Consider the following 26,526-nt stretch of genomic DNA (forward strand, 5'->3'; position numbering starts at 1 on the left):
GTCAACTCTTTGGACAGGTGAGTGCTTCAGGTCTTCTCCCATGCACGGGCCCTGCGTTCATCTTTCCTGGCATCCCCAGTCTGTAGCCTGTTCTGAAAATGCCTGACCCGGCCATATCTTCCCAGAACAACAGCCTGGCACTTCACTCCATCCATGTGCTTTTGTTGCTTTGCTTTGGCTTTTTCTTCAAGTTGACCCCATTTGCTGTGATTTACAGCAAGTGCTGATAAACCCCGGTAGAAATTATTTTCCTTGGCTTCTTCTTCCCAGTCCTTTCCCATTGCTACAGGTGCCAGGAAGACCAGGTTCCTGTTTCCAGAAATGCCTCATTTGCCCATTTTTCAAAGGCCTTGCCTATTTCTGAAGGGACTTTGTGCAAGGTTTTCCAAGTATTTGACTGCTTTTGCCCCAAGTGCTGCACGGCCTCCTCCCCTGGATAACTCTGGAAGTTGTGTTGCCTTTTTCCAGAGGGAATGGTGGAACTGATGAGTTCAGATGCTGAAGCAGCTGGGGGCAAGTGTTGTGGTTCCACATTGAGCTGGGCTGTTGCTAAAGTGCATTTTTCACCTGCTTGCCATCTAAGGCCTCTCCTTTCTCCCGGGTGCCTCCTTCTCCTTTAGCCTGTGCAGATTCCAAGGCCTGTGCAGCCTGGCAGGAATGTCTCTCCATCTGATTCTGTCCTCATTAACAAGTGACCTGGGAACAAAACTCCACTCCAGGCTTTTCCCTGGGGGAATTGAGCAATGCACATTCATCTCAAGGGTGCCATTGTTCTCCTCTTGCAGCTTCCTTGTTGATGGAGATCTCTGGCTGGTGATGGAATACATGGATGGAGGAACTTTGCAGGACGTTGTCAGACAGACACGCATGGCTGAAGGAGAGATGGCAGCTGTCAGTCAGGAGGTGAGGGATCCTGCTTGTACTTCCCATGGCTGGGACACCATGGTCCTTCCAAAGAGGCTGTGAGAACAGGGTGGCTCCATGCTCAGGTCTTTGTTTCTGTGTTGTTTTTATGAGCTGGAGAGAAAAGAGCCTCTGAAGTGAATGGCCTGCAAATATCACTGCATTTCTACTCTGTTCTTGTCTTCTTTCCTGCTGTTGTGGTACTCTCTGTCTTTTTTGGATCTGATTTTGCTGCTCTCAGCTTTGTCTTGAACCTTTTGCCTGGAGCTTGTCTGCACTGCACTCCTGGGCTGTCAGAGCAAAGTTGCTGCTGGCAGAATTCTAAACTGTCCTTTCTTGTGTGATATATTCCGGCCACTGATTTTTTCCCTCGTGGTTCTTGTTGTCTCTCAGTGTCTGCAGGGTCTGGATTTCCTCCATTCCATCCGGGTGATCCACAGAGATCTGAAGAGCTCCAACATCCTTCTGGGAATGGACGGCTCTGTCAAGCTGGGTGGGTGTTCCTGGCCAGGCACGGCGCTCCCGGGGTGCGGCTGTGGGGCTGCTTCCCAGTGAGGGCCAGAGCCCCACAAGTGCTGCTGGTGGCACTGCCCGGGCCCTGCTGCCAGCTGAGAGCGGCTGCCCCGTGCAGAGAGCTCAGGAGAGGAGCAGGGTGTCAGGAGTGCCTTTGCTCTGGGTATGGCCCTCCCAGAGGGGCAGGAGTTGCAATCTAAAGCTTCAAAGGAAATCAGTAAAAGCCAAGCATGAAAGCTGAGGGCTTCTTTAAGGGTCCAGTTCCATCTTTCCTTGCCTCCAGCCCTGAGGACTTTTCCAGCTGGATTCAGCACTGCATTCTCAGACTGAGAGTGGGGAATCTTTGTGCTTGGTTTCCTCATTGCAGCTGCCTTTGACAGTGCTTGTTTCTGTCCTCAGCTGATTTTGGCCTCTGCGCTCAGCTCAGCCCTGAGCAGGACCAGTGCAGCTCCATGGTGGGCACTGCTCACTGGATGGCCCCAGAAGTTGTGACCAGTTCTCCTTACGGCCCCAAGGTGGACATCTGGTCCTTTGGCATTGTGACCATCGAGATGGTGGAAGGAGAACCTCCTTACTTCCAGCAAACGGGGGCCATGGTAAGAGGCAAATTCTCCAGGCTTTGCAGAGGCCTGTGAGCACAGGGTGACCCTGCACTGGGAGGAGCAGCTGGAGGTTTCTGCACATCGGGAAGGGAATTCCCACAGCACCTGAGCCTGAACACAGACAAATATTCTGCAGTCTCCAGCAACAATTTGCTTTGGGATTTAAGTTGTTGCAGCTCTTGTGAGGATGACCCAAATACATGAAGCAAGTGCATCAGCTCTAATGTTGTCTTGTACAAAACCACAAACCAACCCCAACACCCAAACCCAAACCCAACAAGTTTTCTGAAGAAGTTTCTGAAATAGGTTTTGTGAGATGAACTCCCCCCTGGCTCTTCTCACTGGGAAACTTGTCTAAAACATGAAGATGATTGTTTAACATCCCCACAGTCTAACATATTTCTTTCCTAGTCCAAGCTACTTTCTCTGTGTCACCAAGCCTGAGCTTTCAGCCACACAAACCTGCTGTTCTTGCCTAGCAGTTTCTGGCATGGGGCATCAGGAATGCTTTTACTTGAGTGTCAGTGGCACTGCAGAGATGCATTTGATGTAAGAATCCCTTGAAATAACACAGGCAGATCACACTGACTCTTGAAAATGGCCTGTAAAGCTGGTGCCTGTATTTGGAGAAGCAAAATGGGCTATTTCTGATGGAGGTTCCTACTGACAAAGTCAGCCAATGCAATCGGCTCTGAAGGCAAGATCATTTGGATGTTGCAATGGCTGTGGCTGCACCAGGGTTTGGGTTTTTTGGCTGGCCCAGAAGAATGAGCTGTGAGCAGCAGCATCTCTGCCAGGGAGGAAAGTGCCTGGGGAGCTGGGGCAGAGCAAGCGGGCTGGATGTGAGCACTTGTGGGTGTGGAGGAAGCTGTCAGAGCGCTGTGTTTGCTTTTCCTGCAGGCTCGCGCTCTGATCCGGCAGAACGGGACCCCGCAGCTGCAGGAGCCCAGGCGCCTGTCGGCTCTGCTGCGGGACTTCCTCGAGTGCAGCCTGGAGCCGGACGAGGAGCGGCGCTACTCTGCCCAGGAGCTGCTGCAGGTGAATGCCAAGTGGCTGCGGGGGAAACGGCAGCGCCAGGGAGGGCTTTTCTTGTGGGGCCCCCCCCCCATCATCTCCAGTCCCGCTGCTTTTCACACGCAAAGCAAGCAGAATCCTCGCCTGCTTTGGCTTGGCCGGCTCCTGTCGAGCTCATCTGGACCTGGTGCCCCGCCACGAGCGGGGACATCTTCAAGCACATCAGGTGGCTCAGAGCCCTGCCTGACCTGAGCCTGGATGTTTCCAGGGAGGAGGCACCTCCCACATCTCTGGGATCCCTCTGTCAGTGTTTCCCCACTCTCCTGCTACAGCAATTCTTCTTTAGATCTAACCTGAGCCTGCTTCCCTCTCTTGACTTTCAAACCATTCCCCTTTGTCCTGTAGCAACAGAGCCTGTGAGGAACTTGAGTCTGGAAAGTAACAGTTCATTTCTTTCTTTTTTATCCCTTGGGCAGCACCCATTTTTGTCATCAGCCAAGCCTCTCTCCAGCCTGACCCCTCTGATCACTGCAGCAAAGCAACTGAGGGAGCAGCAGAGGAGATGAAGTCCTGGAGGCCAGCTTTTCGTTACAGTAGTTAGGACAAGTAGTTAGTTATGGTAGTTAGCACTGTGAGTTAGTTAGGGTAGTTAGGACAGCCTGTTTGTTATGGCAGTTATTTGAATAAAATCTCTGTTAAAGCTCAAGTCCCCTGAGGTGTCCTGTCCTTCTCCCGCTGTGACTCAGCTGCCCGGAGCACTGCGAGGGGAGAGCGGGCCCAGCCTCGCCCAGAGCTGAGCCCCAGCAGAGCCTGGCAGAGCCCAGAGCAGCCTCGGCATCTGCAGAGTCAGCCTGGAAGGAGGCGCTTGGAGCCTCCTGGGCTGCAGCCGGCTCTTGCTTACAAACTGTGTGCGCTGGAAAATGCCTCTGCTTCTGCGGGAGGGCAGAAGGGGCCCGGGGAAGGCCCAAGTGCTCCATGCAAGGGAAAAACCTGCCCTGTGTTTGTGATAAATAACTATGTTGTTGTTGGCCTTTGCTATTATGTGTTGGCTTTTGCAAATTATTATAATCACAATGATTTTGATATAGCACAGTTTGTAATCACTTTTAACTGCTTTTGATATAGTAGAATTTGTCAGTTTTTTGTGGCCCATGCCCTGGCCCCTGTGTAGCTCATATTCTCAGGACATCATTTATGGATGATATTTTAGTTTGTGAACAGTGTGATAAACATATATTATAGTTTTGGCTTTTACAAAATATTAAGATGTATGTTATGTGTTGTGCAATATAATGTTAACTTTGGCAGAAGTAGCTGTGGTATCACAACAAATGCTTTTATTTTTGTAACTAACTGACAATAATGAGAATAACTCATATATTTCTGAAATAGCTGATGGTGATTTAAAGTACTTGTGGAAGTAGCTAAAACTGTCTGCACGGTCAGATAACATTTAAGGAACAGATGTGATAAGGACCCGTGCCACTGACCCTTGGGCTATCAGTACCTGTCTCCTGCTGCAAGCACGGAACGGGGCCGTTGTGAGGGAGTGACACACAACCCTCAACAACAATCCACGATTACTGCTCCTACTCTAAAAAGGCAGGTCAGGGGTCAAACCAAGGTGAAGAATTCCTGCAACATGTAAATGAGTTCAAAGCAATGTTTGATTATGTATAAATGTTATGAATATATATCTGACCAATGCAATGAAAAAATATAGAAGAAGAGTCGTTACTGGTGTGCTCCTGGTTATGGCTATGCACCCAGAACCAAACATACCTGGCAGAAACTTCAGTACTTTTATGAACTTCCTATAAATCATTATCACCGAGCCCAGCACAATAACCATTCTAATCCGTGCCCCTCTACTGTAAAAAAGGCAAAAGAAAGGTATTAAAACCTCAAAAAAGTCTAGGGACCAGATCCACATGAAGGCCTCCATCCCTAGAGACATTATACATTCCAACAACATGGCTACTGAATGCTTTATCCCAATACATAATAAGTACAACCAAAATACAATTAATAATTAGTAAAGGTTTTTCCACTTTCTCAACCCATGTGTTGGGCACCAAGAACTGTATTTGTCTTAGTTTGGGGCAAATTTGGGAGAGAACCTCTAAATGGGGTTCCCCCAGGAAAGCAAAATTCAAACGATCCCTCCCCACAACTAGTTCAGGAAAAAAAGAGATTTCTTTGGACAGAAGTGGAAAAAACCTGTTTATTTAAAAGAAATTGAATAATATTAAACAATAAAACCTCTCACTGTTCGATGAAATGGTAAATCCAGGAAGATGGATGGATTTCATGTGGTATAGCTCAGCCCACTCAGGTTCTTATCAGTCCCTCCGGCACTGGATAGTGCCGAGGCCCAGGCCCCGGTGGGCCACAGGCATGAGCTCCCGGGGTTTGTCAGGGTGTTTTTCAGTCCAGAGCAGGTTTGCAAAGATCCAAGAAAAAAGGAAAAAAAAGTCCAGGGAACTCCTCTGCCTCAGCTAGCTAAAACTAACTAAAAGCCAAAGAGAAGCTCTGTCCTGCTGTCTGTCCGTGCTGCAGACACCACAGTCCAGGAGCAGGATACAGGGGAGTGATGTTTTATTTCAACACAAAGTGCGCGCTTCTTCTTCTCCCCTTCACTCTCAGAGCCAGTCTTAAAGGTGCAGAACTTAATATGCAACATAAACCAGGCGACTGGGGATACCAGTATCATAAAGTCACCCCAGGACAAGGTGGAAAGTGACATTGATGGCGTCTTTGGTACAGTTTGTAACTGGGGAAGGCTCCTCTTCATTCATCCTCTCCAGACCACACTGCCTTTGGAATATGGCCAACTGGCCAAGTTTTGCCCAGCTGTGGCATTTCTATTTGAGGCAGAAACAGCAATGGCATTTGCAGGAAAAACCAAAGGAGGAGCGGTGCAACGCAAACATCCTGTGCAGATGCAGGCTGTGCAGATGTGACTCGAGAACATTTGGGTTCCTGCCACTTGGATTTGTATCCCTAAGTGCAATCTCTTTGGCTGGAGGAGAGTCTGGCTGAAGAGAGAAAGCAGAAAGAGCAGTGAGGATGCTGTGCAAGGTCTCCTGTGGTGCAGAGCTGTCAGCGACTGTGAGGTGAGAGCGGGCCCGGCCTTGGCCAGGCTGGAGCCCCAGCAGAGCCCTGGCAGAGCCCGGAGAAGCCTGAGCCTCGGCAGAGGCAGGCTGGAAGGAGGCCCTTGGAGCTGCAAGAGGCAGCAGCCTGGCCCTGGCTGCCTCTTGCTGGCACCAGGCAAATCCTCCGCTCTCAGAGCCAAGCTGGCAGCTGGCTGCTCCTGAGGGGAAGCGGCGCCGTGGTGGGCACAGCACACACTGGTGCCATGGGCTGTCTGGAGTCTGCACAGGAGGAGAGAAAGGCAAAGAGCAGCCCAGGGCTGGTGCCCTGCCTGACCATTCCTGCTCTTCTGCCGCCTGCCCTGGAACTCCTGGCAATGGTCAGCAGTGTGTGCAGCACTCTGGGCACAGGGGGAGGGAGCCGGGCTGCTCCGCAGGCTCCAGCACAGGGCAGTGTCCTTCAGGCATGGCATTTCTGCCAGGGGAACCCAGGCCAGCGTGAGGCAGTGACAGCAAGTCAGGGCACATCTGCATGAGCCAGTGCCTCACACAGCTCTGGGACCAAGTGCCTGCAATCCTGGAGCTCTGCACTGAGCCAGAGCAAAGGTGTGAAATGCAGAGGGTTTTGCAGAAATATTCAGGGGCACCAGGCCAGCCTGCTTTGTGCTCTCTGGGACACAGCAAGCACTGTGCAATGCAGCTCGGAGCTGCTGGCAGAGAGGGACTATGGGCATGTGCCTGAGGCTTGTTCTTGAGTAGTGATTTGGGAGGGAGCAGAAGGGTCTCAGTAGGCAATTTGTGTTTGCTTCATTAATTGCTAAATGAAAGACACAATGTGGCCTCACGCAGCAAGAGCACTTGCAGAACTTACTGACTATAAGTTTGTGTCAAATTCCAGAAAAGGAAGGAGAGGTGTTGATGTGTAACAAATAGGGCTGGTGAGTTCCATTAGCTTTAACAGTTTTCTGGGATTGAAAGTAAACAAATCTGCTCTCCCAAAGGAATTCCCACTATTGGTCTGCGTCTCAATGGATGTTCCTGCCCTGGTGTTCATCCAGGTGCCCACAGGGAGCCGTGAAGATGTGGAGCCTCCCAGCCAGGTGTCTTCCCAACACGGATCACCAGGACCACGGATCACCAGGGCTCTGCCCAACGGGGGTCACTGGGGATCATCCAACGCCGATCCTCCCATGGGGGATGGAGCTGGAGCAGCGCACGAAGCTCTTCCTGCACTCGGGGCACTCGCAGGGCTTCCCTTACTGGTGCCTCTGTTGGTGTTGGGTCAAGTTAGATCTCTGTGAGAAGCTCTTCCCACACTCAGGACACTCGTAGGGCCTCTCCCCACTGTGGATGCGCTGGTGCCTGACAAAAGTGGAGTTGCGGTTGAAGCTCTTCCCGCAGTCGGGGCAGCGGAAGGGCCTCTCACCTGTGTGAATCCGCTCATGTCTGATGAGAGTGGAGCTGCGCTGAAACCTCTTCCCACACTCGGGACACTCGTAGGGCCTCTCCCCAGTGTGGATGACCTGGTGTTTTCTCAGCTCACAGCTCCATCCAAAGCTCTTCCCACATTTCAAGCAGGTGTAGGGCCATTCCCCTGTGTGGCTCCTCTGGTGATTCCTCAGGTTGGAGCTGTACCTGAACCTCTTCCCACATTCCCCACACTTGTAGGGCTTTTCCCCAGTGTGGATGCTCTGGTGTGTCCTTAGGTTGGAGCTGCAGCTGAACCTATCCCCACATTCCCCACACTCGTAGGGCTTTTCCCCAGTGTGGATCATTTGGTGCCGCATGAGGCTGTAGCTGTGGCTGAAGCTCTTCCCACATTCTCCACACTCATAGGGCTTTTCCCCAGTGTGGATCACCTGGTGTCGGATCAGGTGGTAGCTCTTTCTGAAGCCCTTCCCACATTCCAAACACTTGTGGGACTTCTCCCCCTGCACTGAGCTCCGCCTGGATCTCCGGCTGCCCTCCTGGCACTGGGGGGATCTTTCCTCCTTGCAGCTCCCTGGACTGGGTTTGCAGACCCTCCTCGTGCGGGATCTCTGGGGCTTTTCCTCCTCTTCCATCTGGCAACGATGTGGGAATGAAAATCCTGGCTTGGGGAAAAAACAAGAGGAGAGCGCCTTGGGGTGAGGATTCCTCCTTGCCCAAGTTCATCTCAGAAAGTCACTGGGCATCTTGAGTCTGTAAGAATCTCTAAAACACCAAGATTCAGCCCAAACATCCTCCAAACATCAAGATGTTACTATGGAGTTAAATGTTTATGAAAATGTTTCTTAAAATCATGTAGAGGTAGGCCACAAGAATGTTTGGTATCAGGGATGGTCTAGCAAGCTGAAATGTTTACAGTAACGGGAACTGGTACTTGGGGTCTCCAAGATACCCACCCAGAGATAAGATTCGTACATATTTGTACAAGGATGAGCTAACTCTCATGAAGCAATATAGATAAAGTTAATGAAGCAAAATTAATGAAGCAATATTGATAAGGTTGTTATAGTGATTACTGCGACAGCTGAAATTGTAGAAATATGTGCACTTTGGACAAAGACGATGGAGCTAGATTTGGGTTGCTGATGCCCCTAGTTCCTGCACACTTCAATAAAGCACCTGCATATAATCAGTCTGTGATTATGTGTGTTCCTGAACTCTAACATTTTGGTGACCCAGATGAGACCCTGTGAGTGCTGCTGAATGAGCTCACGACCCGATCACGCTCCAGCCGGCACCGAGGGATTCTCGGGGAGCCCATCCGGCCGCGACCGTCTCCGCCACTCACAACGTCCCTCTGAGAGAGGTAAGGTGCTTTTCGCTCTGCTCTGGTGCCTGCCGAGAAGACGCAGCGAAAGCTTTGCACGGTTGGGCTGGAGGAATTCCTGGTGTTGCCCAGGCGCCGTCTGTCAGACAAGTGTGAAAGCGTTGCAGGTTGGGCAGCAGTGGTGTGTGGTGCATTGTAACTGTAACATGGAGAAGCTTAAAGGGATTTGAGGTGGCAATGCCCCCATACCACGTACTTCTCCTTTGGGGTGCTTATTAGCACATTGGAAACAGGGTAACTTTGGGCAAGATTTACGTAAAGTTGATTGATTATTGTAATACATGGTGGCCAGGATATGACCTGGACAGTGGGGAAAAGTGGCCGAGAAATGGATCTTTGCAGTACAACACCATTTTACAGTTGATGTTGTTCTGTAAGCCAGAGGGAAAGTGGGATGAAGTTCCGTACGTTGATTTGTTTTCCTATTTGCGAGACAAGCCAGAATGGCAGGCTCAGTGTGGATTGATGGCAGTTAAGGCACGTGTGAGTGACAAATGTGAGGTTTGTGTAAAAGGAAAAAGTTGTTTAGAGCACCTGGCATTAAAAGAAAGTTTGCTTCAGGGGAAAGAGATGGATTTTGATTTACAAGTGGTTTCAGCAGAACCAAAAGAACCCGATTTTGTTTTGTCTGCCTCCGCTTCACCCAATCCTATTTCACCTAACCCTATCTCGCCTAATCCCACTTCACCTTGCCCTCTTTATCCTCCTCTACCGCCTTCACCTGATCCTTCTTCTCCAGGAGATGATCAAAATCTACCTGTGATACAAGGAAATGTTAAAAATGCTGGGGAGGAAGATAGCAGTAGCGGGGTGATGATAATAAATCAGCGACACCGGTATCCCATAGGACTCGGTCACAGCTTGCTCTGGTTCTGGATAGAATGGGAAAAGATTTGGGCAGACAAAGGCGGACTGTGATTGCCCCCTTGAGACAAGGAATAGGAGTAGAAGGGCTGGTGTTTGTGGAAGTTCCTTTTTCACCTGCAGACCTGATAATTTGGAAACAATCAGCTGGAACTTAGAGAGAAAATCCTGATAAAGTAGCAGGGGTGGTAAAAGTGATTATGAAAACTCAGAATCCAGACTGGGATGATATACAAGTAATACTGGAGAATTTAATGGACTCTACTGAGAAAGAGATGGTGCTTAGAGCAGCCAAGGAGAAGGTGAGAGAAGATCTCAGAACTGGGCTGGTGATGGCGACTTTAGATGAGAACTTTCCAACCGAGGATCCAGGGTGGGATCCCAATGCCTTTGGGGACATGCGGAGGCTGAAGAGATATCAAGAGTGGCTCCAGACAGGGGTTCGGAATGCTGTACCTAAGGCTATTGTTAAGTCAAATCTTAAGGCAAGAATCAGACAGCACACCAATGTGATGTGGAACTGAGACCTTTATTTTTTGCTCTTGCATTACTTATATAGTTTTTGCCAAGCATCTAAAAATAGAATACAAACTTACAGCTCTAGTTTATAACACTGTTTTCATTCTTCTCTAAACACGTTACTACCCTTATCTTAAAGCAAACTACTAGATGCTTGCAGACCTTTGTTTGATCCTTGTTCTTGCTCAACAAGCAGGAATATTTATCACTTTGTTTTCTTTGGCAGCTCACTGTTAGGGTCAGCATGCTCTGTAAAGAGGCTGTAAGCTAAGCACACCTGCAAAAGCCTCAACAGGCTATGAATTGGTCTAAATTGTATGAGATAAGACAGGAAAAGAAAGAATCCCCTGCTGCATTTTTGGAAAGGCTTAAGGAGGCAGCAAGAAAGTACACAGGTCTTCAACTAGAAACAGAACAAGCGAATGTTCAGCTTGTGTTCATTTTTCTTGGGCAGTCGCAGGATGATATTAGGAGAAAATTGTAGAAGTTAGAAGGAGAAGATTCAAGGAATTTGAATCAATTACTTGAAGTGGCTTGGAAAGTATACAGTAACAGGGAAAAGGAAGCTAGTAAAAAGCAGCAGCAAAATCTTTTGGCAGTGATCCAAGGAAGAGAGAATCCAGGTTTCAGAGGATGCGGCAGAGGTGGTCGTGGACTGGGGAGGGGCGGACTTGGCAGAGGACGAGGGGGATGGGTTTTGCCAAGACTGGGGTTAAATCAATGTGATTATTGTAGACAAGAGGGGCACTGGAAAAATGAATGCCCAAATTGGTTTAACCAGGGCAAGCAGTTCAGCCAGAATCAAGATGCTTCCAAATTAATGGTGCTGGGGGAATACAGCAGCTGACTAGAATCAGAACAAAAACCAATACAAGAACCTTTAGTAACTATACAATTGGGAGATAAAGAAGTAAAATTTCTGGTGGATACGGGGGCTACATATTCTGTGCTAAATGATCTAAAAGGGCAAACTGGAGACAAAACAGCAACAATAGTTGGAGACACAGGGAAGGAAGAGAATTGACCATTCCTGCAACCCCTGGATTTGTGCTTTGGAAACAAAGTGTTAACACATGAATTTTTAGATATGCCTGAGTGTCCAATTCCACTTTGAGGATGAGATTCATTAGCAAAACTTGATGCAGTGATAACTTTTAAAAATGGGGAGCTTTTAATGAAAATACCTGAATCAAAGACAGGACAAATCTTAATGATAAAAGAAAAACCAGTCCCTACTATCCCTCGGGAAGCAGAGGATGCAGTAATTCCCTCTGTATGGGAAACAGACATACCAGGAAAATCTAAGTTGGCACAACCAGTACATGTAGAATGAAAAGAAGGAGCAAAAGCTGTCCAGGTTAAACAGTATCCCATAAAGCCAGAAGCACAGCAAGGAATAGTAAAGATTATTGAAAAGTTTTTGAAGTACCAAATTTCAGAAGAATGTGAATCAGAATTTAATACACCAATATTTCCAGTGAAGAAACCAAATAGTGAGTACAGACTAGTACAGGATTTGAGAGCAATAAATGGAATAACTAAAGATATTTACCCAGTGGTAGCTAATCCTTACACATTGTTGACATCTGTGAAAGAGAAATAAAAATGGTTTACTGTAATTGATTTAAAAGATGCCTTTTTCTGCATATCCCTTGACAAAGAAAGTAGGAAACTGTTTGCCTTTGAATGGGAAAATCCAGACAATGGAAGGAAAACTCAGCTCACCTGGACACGACTCCCACAAGGATACAAGAACAGTCCAACCCTATTTGGAAGCCAGCTGGCGAAGGAGCTGGAGATTTGGACCGAAAACGGGCAAGTTCTGAGGGAGCAATACCTGCTGTTACAGTATGTTGATGATATACTGACAGCTACAGAAAACAACCTGCATAAAGGTAACAATTGAAATTTTAAATCAGCTGGGAATGGGAGGACATAAAGTGTCTAAAGGAAAGGCACAAATTGCCCAGCAGACTGTGATTTACCTGGGGTGTGAAATCTCACAAGGACAGTGTAAGCTGGGTACTAATCGTATTCAAGCTATTTGTGCCATTCCAGAACCCCAGAACCTGCATGAGCTGTGAGTTTTCCTTGGGATGACAGAGCGGTGCCACCTGTGGATCATGGACTATGGACTAATTGCAGAGCCCCTGTATGAAGCCCAGAAGACACAACCGCTTACCTGGGGCAAACCACAGAAGGAGGCCTTCCTCAGACTGAAGGAGGCATTGACAACAGCTCCAGCGTTAGGATTGCCTGATCTATCCAAAGATTTTCAGCTGTTTGTGCATGAAAGATCACACCCAGCACTGGGAGTGCTGACCCAACATTTGGGAAGCTGGAAAAGGCTGGTAGGCTGCTTTTCCAAACAACTTGACAACGTGAGTGCCGGATGGCCTTCATGCCTGCGGGCAGTTGCAGCCACTGTGATGCTGATCCAAGAAGCCAGGAAACTCACGATGGGTAGACACACAGATGTCTATGTGCCACACATGGTGACCACTGTTTTAGAACAAAAGGGGGCCATTGGCTATCTCCAAGCAGGATGATGAAATTCCAGGTAATCCTAACCGAGCAGGATGATGTCACACTAAAGACAGCTAACCTCTTGAATCCAGCTTTGTTCCTTACCAGCAAACACATCTGCCCAACGAGCAGAACTGGTTGCTTTAACCAGGGCATTAGAGATGAGTGAAGGGAACAAAGTAAATATCTAGACTGATTCAAAACATGCTTTTGGAGTGGTGCAGGTACACAGGGCACTGTGGAAAGAAAGAGGACTGCTGTCTCCTCAAGGCACACACATTAAACATCAAGATGCAGTCCTGCAATTAATAAAAGCAGTACAAAAGCCGGAGCAAGTAGCAATCATGCACTGCAAAGCTCACCAATCAGGAAACTCCAAAATTCATGAGGGAAATCGGAAAGCAGACTGGACAGCCCGACAAGCTGCTCGAGAAGTACAAACTGCAATGGCATTGATACCTTTAAAAACTAATGTATCTCAATTCAATTTACCCCCAGAACCAAAATGTTCAATAAAAGATGAGAAATTGGGACGCTCACTGAATGCACAGAAGAATTCAGAAGGGTGGTATGTGACTACACAGGGACAAGTAGTGGTACCCCCCTCGATAATGAGAGAAGTTCTACAAATTAAACATAACAAATGTCATTGGAGTGCAGAAGCATTGGTGAAATTTCAGTATGGATGTTAACAATCCAAAATCATTAATGTCAAAATGTGAAATTTGCTTAAAGAACAATCCAGTGGCTAGACAACAGGCACAATTAGGGAAAATTCAGGTAGGAGGAGAATCAGGAGATTATTGGCAAGTAGATTTTGTAGAATTACCAAGAACTCGAGGATACAAATATCTATTGGTAGGGGTTGACACATTTTCAGGATGGCCAGAAGCTCTTCCCTGTCGCACAAATCAAGCAAAGGAGACAGTCAAGTGGTTACTGCAAGAAATCATTCCAAGATTTGGGGTGCCTCTAGGAATATCATCAGATAGGGGCCCACATTTCACAGCCACCATAGTGAGGGAGGCGAGTAGGTTGCTGGGAATAGCTTGGGATCTCCATACACCATGGAGACCCCAATCCAGTGGACAGGTACAGAGGATGAATCAGACATTGAAGAGGCAAATCAGCAAAATATGCCAAGAGGCTAAATTGCAGCAGCCACAAGCTTTACCAATAGCACTGCTGAGGACTCGGATAAAGCCTAGAAGCGGGATGTCAGTCAGTCCTTATGAGATATTGGATGGGAAACCATATGAATCCCCTCAACCTAATCCAAATGTACATGTTACAGGGAAGCAAGAGGTGTAGAATTATGTTCTGTCTCTTGGAAAAGCTCGAGCTCGACTTCGGAGCACCCTTGTGTGGAACAGGCCGCTGACTCTTGAGAATCCAGTTCATGACATCCCCCCGGGAGATGAAGTGTACGTTAAAAGCTGGAACGAAGAACCATTAAAAGAAAGGTGGAATGGACCCTATCAGGTACTGTTAACTACCTTGACAGCAGTCAAAGGAGCTGGACTGGATCCCTGCATACATTACACCAGAGTGACGAAGGTTTCCCCTGCACTGTGGACTGCACAAACTGTGGGGCCAACAAAGCTGAAGATAAAGCGGGTTTGATTGTTTCAAATGTCTAGGTTGCTGGTGACTGTAATGGTGATTATTTCATGGCCTTCACTGCCATCAGTTGGAATCAAAGTTACCTTGGGATGTGAAATGCAAAAGGATCAGCTGACAACTCTTCATTTGAGAATGAAGAGGGATGTGGGGGTGCAGCCAGAAACACAAGTGATAAAAGTCTCTAATACTATTCAGGCAGAAAATGGGATGATTAGATTGATTAAAGATTTTGCCAACATGCAAAACAGCAGCAAAATAACTGCCTGTCTGCCAATACCAAAGGCAGCAGGAGACCAAATAAATTAAAGAATTATAACATCAAAATTTCCTGAAATACAAAAGAATAAAAATGAAAATGTGAACTGTGTATTGCAAATCGATTACGAGTACCCAAATAAGACAGTGTTTGAAAATGCTGTGAAGCCAAAGTATTCATCTAGATGGGATTGTCATGAAAATGGAGGAAAGTATGAACCAAAACTAGGCTGGGATGGGGGATTAGGGAATTATGGATGGTGTAATGAAAAGATAGGAAAGGTCATTAAAGAAAAGATTCCAGTGTTGAAGTGGAAGTGAGAAGGACAGGAAGGAAAAGATCGGGCTGAAGCTTGGGACAGTGCATGGTCAATGAGTGTGCTTCAGAAATTCCAATCTATGGCAGATAGCCCTTGGTGCATTAAGTGGGAAGGCTCTGAAAGTGAAACAGATCCAGGGGTATGGAACACTGCAACCAGTAGTAGAATGGAGGCAGACAAAGTGAATTGGTGGGTATGGAACAAAACTTAGGACTGTACTTCTGATGATGAAGAAATAAAACAAATGCCACCACTAGTGATAGCTCTGCAAATTGGATGTGCCTGCAGAGGAATCAAACATAAACAAGGGGAAATAAATGACAAGATAGGACAAGTGATCCAAAAGGTAATATGGAGCACAAGTACAATTCAGAGTCCAGGCCAATTTGGATGGGCAGCAAGCGATGGCACCTGGACAACACATTTGCCTGTAGGTGAAAAAGTAAAAGAGATTACTTTAGGCCTCCCCACCTTATGCCCAATTTGGAAAAGGTCCCCATTCAAGGGAGAAAATGAACTTCTGCTAATAAGGACAAGACAAGATGTTCAGGAAAACAAATCTGAAGATGAAGAAAGATGGCAGGAAACCTCCAGTAGTGTAAAATTTGAGTGGGCCCTGGAATCCTTGTTTGGTCCAATAGCAAATTATAATAATAGAAAGATGTTGTACAAACTTACAGGTCAGGTAGAAAGATTGGCAAGAGTTACCAAAGAGGGATTTAGAGAGCTAAATGTACAATTACAAGCCACAACTAAAATGACCCTGCAAAACAGATTGGCTTTAGATATGTTATTGTTGAAAGAACACGGAGTGTGCGCGTACCTAAAAGGACAAATTGATCACTGCTGCATCCACATCCCAAATGGAACTGCAGATGTAGAACACAACATTAATCCATTAAAACAAATAGAACAGGAAGCACAGAAAGAGAGGGAAGATCTCACCACAAGTTAGTTAGATACAATTTTTGAAGGGTTGGGATGGAATGTGAGCTCCTGGATCAAATCTATTCTTGAGAGTCTGATAATCCTACTAATTGTGTTCTTAGCAATCTGGTTAATCTGTGCAGTTCTGAAAGGAGAGATAAAGAAAAGAGTATCCTGGAACCAGAAGATAATAAAGGCACTGACAAGGGACAGAGATCCACATCCGCATTTGTCATCTCCAAGTCCTCCAGAGTGTAACAACGCTTACAACAACTGTGGATTCCAAGATGAACATCAAGTATAAACTCAGAAAAAGGACTGTATATAGTGAAAGCATTACACTTATTATAGCAAAGTGAAATACATTGAATGTGGGGAAATACGTTACTATAGGGTTAAATGTTTCTGAAAATGTTTCTTAAAATCATGTAGAGGTAGGCCACAAGAATGCTTGGTATTAGGGATGGACTAGCAAGCTGAAATGTTTACGGTAATGGGAACTGGTACTTGGGGTCTCCAAGATACCCACCCAGAGATAAGATTCGGACATGTTCGTGCAAGGATGAGTTAAGTCTCATGAAGCAATATGGGCAAAGTTAATGAAGCAATATTAATGAAGCAATATTTATAAGGTTGTTATAGTGATTACTGCTTCAGCTGAAATTGTAGAAATATGTGCATTTTGGACAAAGACAATGGAGCTAGATTTGGGTTGCTGATACCCCTAGTTCCTGCGCGCTTCAATAAAGTACCTACATATAATCAGTCTGTGATTCTGTGTGTTCCTGAATGCTAACAAAGACAGATCAAAAACTTCCAAAACACCAAAAATCTGATATCACCCAAAAATAGAAAGATTCAGCCCCCACAACAAAACAAAACACCAACATTCAGCCCAATAAAGGTCAGAAACTCCAAGATTCAGCCCCGTGAAAATCGTGGATCTCCCTGCCCGGGCACTCGCTGCATGGGGGGGTGAGGGGGGCAATGAGGCCGGGCCGGAGCAGGGGGTGCCTGAGAGAGGCCCCGAGCCCGGGGGAAGCCCCTGCAGAGCCATGGAAGTGGCTCCTGGCCGGACTCGGGGATCCCCCTGGCGATCCCCGCTGGAGCAGCCTGGTCCTGAGGGACTCTGGCCCCTGCCAGGGACCCCAGGCTGCAGCAGGACAAGGATTCCTGTCCCTCAGGGGGAGGCACTGACATGACCTGACTGTGACCCCCATCCCTGTGCCTCTGGGCGGGGAGGGGGACGGAGAGGGGCAGAAAGCTAAGCCCGGGAAGGAGGGAGAGCTGGGGGGAAGATGGATTTCCGGAGGAATTACTTTGCTTCTCATTTTCTTGTTCTGATACGTTTGGTAATAAATTCAATTAATTTCCCCAAGTCAGGTGTGCTGTGCCCGTGACCAACGATTGAACTGTCCCCACCCTCATCCAGACCCCCGAGCCTTCCCTTGTGTGTTCTGCTCCCCGCCCGGGACAGGAAGGAGAGTCACACAGTTTTAGCCTCGCTCCGGAATAGCCCTGCTCCATCCCGGACTCACCCCCAGCTCGCAGCGCCCTCAGCTCCCGGGCACCCCGAGCTCCCGGCGCTTCAGCGCAGCGGCGCTTCCTTGGCCTCCTGCCCGGGCCGGGCCCAGCGCCGGGGCCGCTCCTCAGCCCAGGCTGCCGAGAAATGGCGGAGCTCAGCCCAAGGGAAGCGAGTCCGTGCCGTGTGCAGAGCCCGCCGCTGGCTGCCATTGGCTGCTTCTGCCGTCACTCGTGGCTCTGGCGCGCGCTGATTGGGCAGAGCGGGGACAAGCCCGGCCCCGCTGGCGCCCCCAGGGCGGCCGTGGGGCAGGAGAGCCGCCATTGCCGGAGCGTCTGTGCGGGCCCGGCAGCGGCGGCAGCAGCGGCCGGAGCCCGGTGAGGCGGCGGCGGAGCTCGGAGGCGGCCCCAGCGCAGCGTCCCGGGCACAGCGCAGCCACCTCCGGCCTCCCGACACGAAGCGGGACGAGCCAGCGCTGCTCCGCCACCGCCTCCTGCCGAGGCCCCAGCGGCAAGGAGACCGCGGGCAGCCGCTCCCGCAGCGCCCTCAGCCCAGGGCCAACACGGGCCGGCCACGGCACAAGCCACCCGCCACAGCCCCCTGCCGCCCCCTCCCGGGCCCGCAGCGAGCCCCGAGCCCCCGCAGAACCGAGCGCGGCTCCCACCTGCGATGGCTGGGGCCGCCTCCGAGCTCCGCCGCCGCCTCACCGGTTGTTATAAAGGAAATTACAATTTTGACAGCTAGGTCCCTTGGGTTAATGGCAGTTTAATTAAAAATGAATACAATTTAGTAAATGGAATAGTAATTTGGTATAAAAGAATACAGTTTAGTAAAAGAATATCATTTAGCAAAAAGTTACAATTTATATATATATTTGCCAGTAATTAAGTATGATTAAAGCATAAGCAAAACCAACCGGGTTCCTCACCCTGCCTCATGTACAGAGCAAATCACTTCAAGCTAAACTTATATACTGTATGCTTATACATATTAATTAATACTTCCCATAACTTTCCTCTTATTTCCGATTTTTCTGTCTTTATGTCACTTTTCTTCATGGTACATGCTTCACTTTTTGTTAGGGGGTCTTCAGTCTTCTGGTGGTCTTTTGGCGAAGGCTTCTCCTCTTCCTCATTGTCCTTTGGATAACCTTACAGGTTTGTGTGTGTGTACTAAGCGTTGTGCTACGTTACTCTACTCATTAGCCTGATATTTAGTGATTTTTAGGCCCAATGCTTAAAGTCGTTCTAATTTTGTCTATTTCAAGGCCGTTTTGGTCATGAGACATCACTTATCTTCTAAACTACATCCTGTACCTCAATTTTAACACGTAACATCTGTAAAGGGATGCATCTGCCTCGTAACACTGATTCTTTTGGTTGCTTCTGATAATAACTTTCCAAATAGTTACAATTTAGTCAGCACGAATCAATTCCATTTATTATAATCCCCCATTTCTCTTTTTTATTGCATTTATTGGTGCTTTTTTTAAAAAAAACATAAACTTAAATTTTAATTTTTTTATCTTCTCAATAATTTCATTTCTTGCATTTACTTTATTTTCATTTCTAATTTTTTAACATTTTTCATGCTGTATCAAGCTTTTTGCACTCTCTTTCAAATTTAGTTAACTTTTTTTTTTTGAGCTATTATAGTTTCTTTTCGTTCAGTATTCCTTGAATTACTGAATGGATTAGTCTAATAAGGCTTGAAATTATACAAAATAGAAACAATAATCTTAATATAAAACACTATACCATAAATTTTAACTTTTTCCACTAAGTGCTTCTAAAAAGGTTATCTCACTAATCAGTCTTCAAAATAAAATTCTATTTTTGAACTGGTATATATATCTTTAGCAATTTTTGTGACGTCTCTTCTATAATCATTTATCTTTATACAACACTCAGATTTGTTAAACTTTCTACAAACTCCCCCTTCTTCAGCTAACAAATACTCCAGGGCAATTCTGTTTTGATAAACAAATGCTCACATTTGTGAATGTTGCTTGGCCAGCAGCTTTAGGGCAGTAGAGGTGTGGTTTGAAACAACTTTAACTACTGTCTGCAGCTTTATGAACTGATTCAATAGATAGATTTGGATTCTATATCTCTAAGATCCATCTGCAGCTCAAGTGGCTGGGTCATCTCTCTGCAGGCCATTTGTCTTCATTTCTGGTTTCTTCTTGCTTTTGGAAAGTCAAGGTTCAAGTCCCTTTTATTGTTCTTTAATGTTTCATAAAGTGGTGTTCTTAATATATTGCTCCTGGACCTCGGTATAACGAAGAAGGAGGGTCATATAACTCTTCAGATACAGGTTCTTTTTCACTTTTGAGGTAATTCACTGTATGCTCTTTACTCACAATTTTAATATATTCCATCAGGGGCTTTCCATTTGTTACTTGTTGTACCTGGTTGTTCCAAATAGAATTTTAGGTCACTTATGGATTGGTAAGGGTTAGCTCCAGAACTTTTATACCAGCACAAATCAACATGGTTATCCTACAATTAGTTTCTTTTTGTCATTCTCTAATATCCAGCAGGAGTTTTTGGTGGCCAGGTTTTAGTATTGTTATCTGATACAAACTGTTTTAATTATTTGATGATTCAAAATTTATCTTCCAGGTTATTTTAATGTCTTGGAAGTTTGAGTAAGATTTCATTTTAAAAATTGGTCTGGAGCTAGACTCTCACTTTCCCACAGCTATTTTTTAGCTATTTTAAGTCTTTCACAAATTTAACATTTAAATAATTTTAGTTCTGTAACTACTTCTTGCATTTAACTTACAAAAATATTTTAGTTAAGGTTGGCCAATCTCAGTTGCTATACTGCTGTTTCAACTGTTCACACTACTTACTAATTTTCTCTAATTCTTTCCCTGAGATTTTTTTATACTTTTATAAAATTACTGTGATTGTAACAGGCAGCATTAACATATGGATGTGCCACAAACATAGATTTTATCTTGTTTTTGTATTTGTCACATTTGTTTGCATTTGTCACATGGATCAGAATTATTGTGATTTTGTTTTTGCATAGTTTGTTTGCTCATTGTTTGCTTTTGTGCTGCTTGTTTTAATATCGCTTGTTTCTTTCTTATTTTTTTGGATTCTGTCCCATCCTGCTTTATGGTTTTGGCCAGTTGCCAAGGGTATCTTAACGAACACAGTGAAAATAATCCTCAGGAGTTTTCACTCTCTACCTTCCTCAAGGCCCCTTGGGCTGCAGCCAAGGGCCGAGGTGCCGCTCTTCTTGGTAGCAAAGTTTATACCCTGGGGTCTGGTCACTGACACGTTTGGTCTCACTGCTACCCTTGGCCTCATAAGGTTCCTATGAGCCACTTCAACTCTGCTTGTTTCAAGGATGGCACAGATTTCACAGCACTGTCTTACCTCTCTCTCTCTTAGGCAGTTATTTTTTTTTTTCTTTTAATTTAAACTACTAAAGCTCCAGAGATGTGCCAACTACAATAAAAGTTACTTTTTCCACAACTTCAGTTAGCAATTTATTAATAAAGCTTTAATTAACAGGGGGTTCTTTTAGCACAATTTTTGCTGTTAAATAAATAAAACATTTAGTCAAAACCATTTATATTTACTATACAAAATATTGGAAAACAAACATTTTAAAAATACGGAAATATAAGTTTCTGTGAAAAAAAAACCTGCTACATGTTTTTAACACTTATAATGCACATAACACAACTGTAACACACCATTTAGATACTATATATTCATAAAATGTGTTTGTGCTTCACAGACTCTGAGCAAGGCAGAATTTGTCTTTTGAATGTCTAAATATAATAAACCAAACCAAATTAATGCCAGGTTGTAACAAATGGTCAGTCGTGTTATATGTTAGAGTTCACTTGGCACAGCCAGCACTGCACACTTTTCAGTTAAATGGGATTTAGGTAGTGCTGCTGTTTCTATTTCCAGCAAAATATCTTTAGATGAAGGAACAGTTTTACCTCTTTTTTTTTTTCTTTTTTTTTTTTTTTTCTGCTACTTATTATTTTGTAAAGGATACAACAGATAACTCTCGCTTTCTTGTGTTTTAGTAATAAATTTATCTTTCCCCCCACCCCGGGGAAGCTGCAGGGTAGCATAGTCGCTCTCTTCTTGATAAAAAGGTTCTTTTGAATTTACATACTGATTTAAAGCTTAACAAATCCAATCTTTAAACGATCCAAACTTTGGCCAATTCAAATTATATTTTCGGATCATTTTCTTTGTCTATTTAAACATACAATAATTAATCATTTTCTGCTTGTTTTTCCTCTCCTGGATTCCCATGTATCCCAAAATCATAACATCATCCTCAGTGGACTGTCCTGAGGAATGCTCCCCTCCTGAGAAACCCCCTCACGGTTCTCACATATTCCGGGCTCTTGCGAATTCCCCTTATAATTCCCAGCCCCTGGGTTCAAGGACTTACTGTCCCTTGAACCCATCTCTGGCAGCAACCAAGCAAGAAATCTCCGGTACCAGGAGAATCTTGATCCCCCTCACTCACTCCGTGCTTCAACTTCCCCCCTCCCTCAATATTACTCTCTTGCTCTATCCCGTCTTTTGCCAACTACTCGCTTCCTGTCTAATTTCCTCTCTTTCTCAATTTCTTTTACCCCTCTTCGACTACTCATTTCTGGCTACTTCTCTTCCCAATCCCTCTTAGCTACGTACTAAAGTTCCCAACTATTTTCTCTTTTTAAAGGAAGTTGAACCTGACTCGATCACTCTCCTCCTGAGTCACTTCACTCAGCGATCAGATCGCTCCCTTCTCCCCGAGGACTTTCCCGTGGGTTTTAAGATTGGGACTCTCCCTCCCGTCCCTGCCGGGGATTTTCACTCGTTCTTCTCTTTCCCTTCCCTCCTTTCCCGGCCGGTCTCCTCGCGGAGAGCCGAAAACGCGGTACGGCCGGAGGTCTGCACTCCCTTTGTGGCTCCGGGCTGCCCAGCCCCGTCTCAGCCACTGCACACACACACACAGGCACACAGCTCCCCCCTGCCCAGCCCCGTGGGACTCACACACTCCGTTTGCCCAGCGCTTCTTGTGCACAAGACGTTTTACAGGCACCTTTATCTCTGGCCGGCACTCTACGGGAGCTCTTCTGCACGCTTCCTACAGCCAGCTTCTTCTGCTTATGCTTTATCCTAAGTGGAACTTCTATTTCCAAGGGAGCACGATCTAACCTTGGCACCACCTTGAAAAATTGGTGGGGAGCTCCTTCCCATCATTAGCCGTTCTTCCCCTAGATTGGAGTTCACAGGTTTTGGCACCAAACTGTTATAAATTACTTTCAAATTTCCAAACAGTCAATCTAATTAATTGATAATATACTTTAATAAATTAGATACAAAATAATAAAATAATACAATTTAGCAAAAGAATACAATTTAGTAAGAAAGATAGAATTTAGTAGATATATTCAGATACATATATGTTTGTGTGTGTGTCTGAATATAATTGGCCAGTGGTTACAAATGGTTAATGCATAAGCAAAACCAACCGGGGTACGGGGGGCGCTTCTCACTCCACCTCACGTACAGAACAAAGCACTTCAAGCTAACCTTATATACTGTGTGCTTGTACATATTCATGAATGTTTCCCATATGTTTCCGCATATTTCGAATTTTTCTGATTTTACGTCATTTTCCTTCAAGGCACATGCATCATTTGTTGTTAGGGGGTCTTCAGTCTTCTTTTGGGGGTCTTTGGCGAAGGCTTCTCCTCTTCCTCATTGTCCTTTGGATAACCTTACAGATTTGCATGTGCGTACTAAGCGTTGTGTTAGGTTACTCTACTAATTAGTCTGATATTTACTGATTTTTAGGCCCAATGCTTAAAGTGGTTTTAATTTTGTCCATCTCAAGGCCGTTTTGGTCATGAGACATCACTTATCTTCTAAACTACATCCTGTACCTCAATTTTAACATGTAACATCTGCAAAGGGCTGCATCTGCCTTATAACACTGATTCCATTGGTTGCTTCTAATAATAATTTTCCAAATAGTTACAATTTAGTCAGCACGAATCAATTCCATTTATTACACAACCTCCCGGGCCCGCAGCGAGCCCCGAGCCCCCGCAGAACCGAGCGCGGCTCCCACCTGCGATGGCCGGGGCCGCCTCCGAGCTCCGCCGCCGCCTCACCGGGCTCCGGCCGCTGCTGCCGCCGCTGCCGGGCCCGCACAGACGCTCCGGCAATGGCGGCTCTCCTGCCCCACGGCCGCCCTGGGGGCGCCAGCGGGGCCGGGCTTGTCCCCGCTCTGCCCAATCAGCGCGCGCCAGAGCCACGAGTGACGGCAGAAGCAGCCAATGGCAGCCAGCGGCGGGCTCTGCACACGGCACGGACTCGCTTCCCTTGGGCTGAGCTCCGCCATTTCTCGGCAGCCTGGGCTGAGGAGCGGCCCCGGCGCTGGGCCCGGCCCGGGCAGGAGGCCAAGGAAGCGCCGCTGCGCTGAAGCGCCGGGAGCTCGGGGTGCCCGGGAGCTGAGGGCGCTGCGAGCTGGGGGTGAGTCCGGGATGGAGCAGGGCTATGCCGGAAAGAGGCCAAAACTCTGTGACTCTCCTTCCTGTCCCGGGCGGGGAGCAGAACACACAAGGAAAGGCTCGGGGTCTGGATGAGGGTGGGGACAGTTCAGTCCTTGGTCACGGGCACAGCACACCTGACTTGGGGAAATTATTTGAATTTGTTTTCAAACGTGTCAGAGCAAGAAAATGAGAAGTAAAGTAATTCCTACGGAAATCCATCTTCCCCCCAGCTCTCCCTCCTTCCCGGGCTTAACTTTGTGCCCCTCTCCGTCCCCCTCCCCGCCCAGAGGCACAGGGATGGGGGTCACAGTCAGGTGATGTCAGTGCCTCCCCCTGAGGGACAGGAATCCTTGTCCTGCTGCAGCCTGGGGTCCCTGCCAGGGGCCAGAGTCGCTCAGGACCAGGCTGCTCCAGCGGGGATCGCCAGGGGGATCCCCGAGTCCGGCCAGGAGCCACTTCCATGGCTCTGCAGGGGCTTCCCCCGGGCTCGGGGCCTCTCTCAGGCACCCCCTGCTCCGGCCCGGCCTCATTGCCCCCCTCACCCCCCCATGCAGCGAGTGCCCGGGCAGGGAGATCCACGATTTTCACGGGGCTGAATCTTGGTGTTTCTGAGCTTTATTGGGCTGAATGTTGGTGTTTTGTTTTTTTGTGGGGGCTGAATCTTTGTATTTTGGGGGGATATCAGCTTTTTGGTGTTTTGGAAGTTTTTGATCTGTCTTTGTTAGCGTTCAGGAACACACAGAATCACAGACTGAATATATGCAGGTGCTTTATTGAAGCGTGCAGGAACTAGGGGTATCATCAACCCAAATCTAGCTCCATCGTCTTTGTCCAAAGTGCACATATTTCTACAATTTCAGCTGAAGCAGTAATCACTATAACAACCTTATCAATATTACTTCATTAATAAATCTTCATTAATTTTATCTATATTCCTTCATGAGACTTAACTCATCCTTGCACGAACATGTACGAATCTTATCTTTGGAGATGGTATCTTGGAGATCCCAAGTACCAGTTCCCATTACCGTAAACATTTCAGCTTGCTAGTCCATCCCTAATACCAAGCATTCTTGTGGCCTACCTCCACATGATTTTAAGAAACATTTTCAGAAGCATTTAACCCCATAATAACATATTTCCCCCCTTTGAAAATATTTCACTTTACTATAAGTGTAATGCTTTCACTATATACAGTCCTTTTTCTGAGTTTATACTTGATGTTCATCTTCGAATCCACAGTTGTCGTAAGCGTTGTTACACTCTGGAGGACTTGGAGATGACAAATGCGGATGTGCATCTCTGTCCCGTGTCAGCGCCTTTATTATCTTCTGGTTCCAGGATACTCTTTTCTTTATCTCTCCTTTCAGAACTGCACAGATTAACCAGATTGCTAAGAACACAATTAGTAGGATTATCAGACTCTCAAGAATAGATTTGATCGAGGAGCTCACATTCTATCCTAACCCTTCAAAAATTTTATCTACCCAACTTGTGGTCAGATCTTCCCTCTCTTTCTGTGCTTCATGTTCTATTTGTTTTAATTGATTAATGTCGTGTTCTACATTTGCAGTTCCATTTGGGATGTGGATGCAGCAGTGATCCATTTGTCCTTTTAGGTACCTGCATACTCCGTGTTCTTTCAACAATAACATATCTAAAGCCAATCTGTTTTGCAGGGTCATTTTAGTTGTGGCTTGTAATTGTACATTTAGCTCTCTAAATCCCTCTTTGGTAACTCTTGCCAATCTCTTTCTACCTGACCTGTAAGTTTGTACAACATCTTTCTATTGTTATAATTTGGTATTGGAGCAAACAAGGATTCCAGAGCCCACTCAAATTTTACACTACTGGAGGGTTCCTGCCATCTTTCTTTATCTTCAATTTTGTTTTCCTGAACTTCTCATCTTGTCCTTATTTGCAGAAGTTCATGCTCTCCCTTGAATGGGGACCTTTTCCAAATTGGGCATAAGGTGGGGAGGCCTAAAGTAATCTCTTTTACTTTTTCACCTACAGGCAAATGTGTTGTCCAAGTGCCATCGCTTGCTGCCCATCCAAATTGGCCTGGACTCTGAATTGTACTTGTGCTACATATTACCTTTTGGATCACTTGTCCTGTCTTGTAATTTATTTCCCCTTGTTTATGTTTGATTCTTCTGCAGGCACATCCAGTTTGCAGAGCTACCACTAGTGGTGGCATTTGTTTTATTTCTTCATCATCAGAAGTACAGTCCTAAGTTTTGTTCCATACCCACCAATTGACTTTGTCTGCCTCCATTCTACTACTGGTTGCAGTGTTCCATACCCCTGGATCTGTTTCATTTTGAGAGCCTTCCCACTTAATGCACCAAGGGCTATCTGCCATAGATTGGAATTTCTGAAGCACACTCATTGACCATGCACTGTCCCAAGCTTCAGCCCGATCTTTTCCTTCCTGTCCTTCACACTTCCACTTTGATACTGGAATCTTTTCTTTAATGACCTTTGCTATCTTCT

At 46.3% G+C, this 26,526-nt stretch overlaps 1 protein-coding gene and 1 pseudogene across 1 annotated transcript; one reads left to right on the forward strand and one right to left on the reverse strand.

The window, feature by feature from the left end:
* The window catches only part of LOC131588525 (zinc finger protein 883-like), a 125,294-nt pseudogene extending 107,644 nt beyond the window's left edge, over positions 1–17,650 (reverse strand).
* On the forward strand, positions 1,270–3,618 carry LOC131588637 (serine/threonine-protein kinase PAK 3-like). The gene is made up of 4 exons (XM_058857597.1): positions 1,270–1,396; positions 1,816–2,012; positions 2,919–3,056; positions 3,509–3,618. Exons 1-4 carry the CDS (start codon positions 1,375–1,377, stop codon positions 3,596–3,598), a joined length of 447 nt encoding a protein of 148 aa, XP_058713580.1. The 5' UTR covers positions 1,270–1,374; the 3' UTR covers positions 3,599–3,618.
* Positions 17,651–26,526: the final 8,876 nt, after the last annotated feature.

The sequence above is a fragment of the Poecile atricapillus genome, chromosome 26, assembly GCF_030490865.1.
Source record: "Poecile atricapillus isolate bPoeAtr1 chromosome 26, bPoeAtr1.hap1, whole genome shotgun sequence".
NCBI classification, from domain to species: Eukaryota; Metazoa; Chordata; class Aves; order Passeriformes; family Paridae; genus Poecile; species Poecile atricapillus.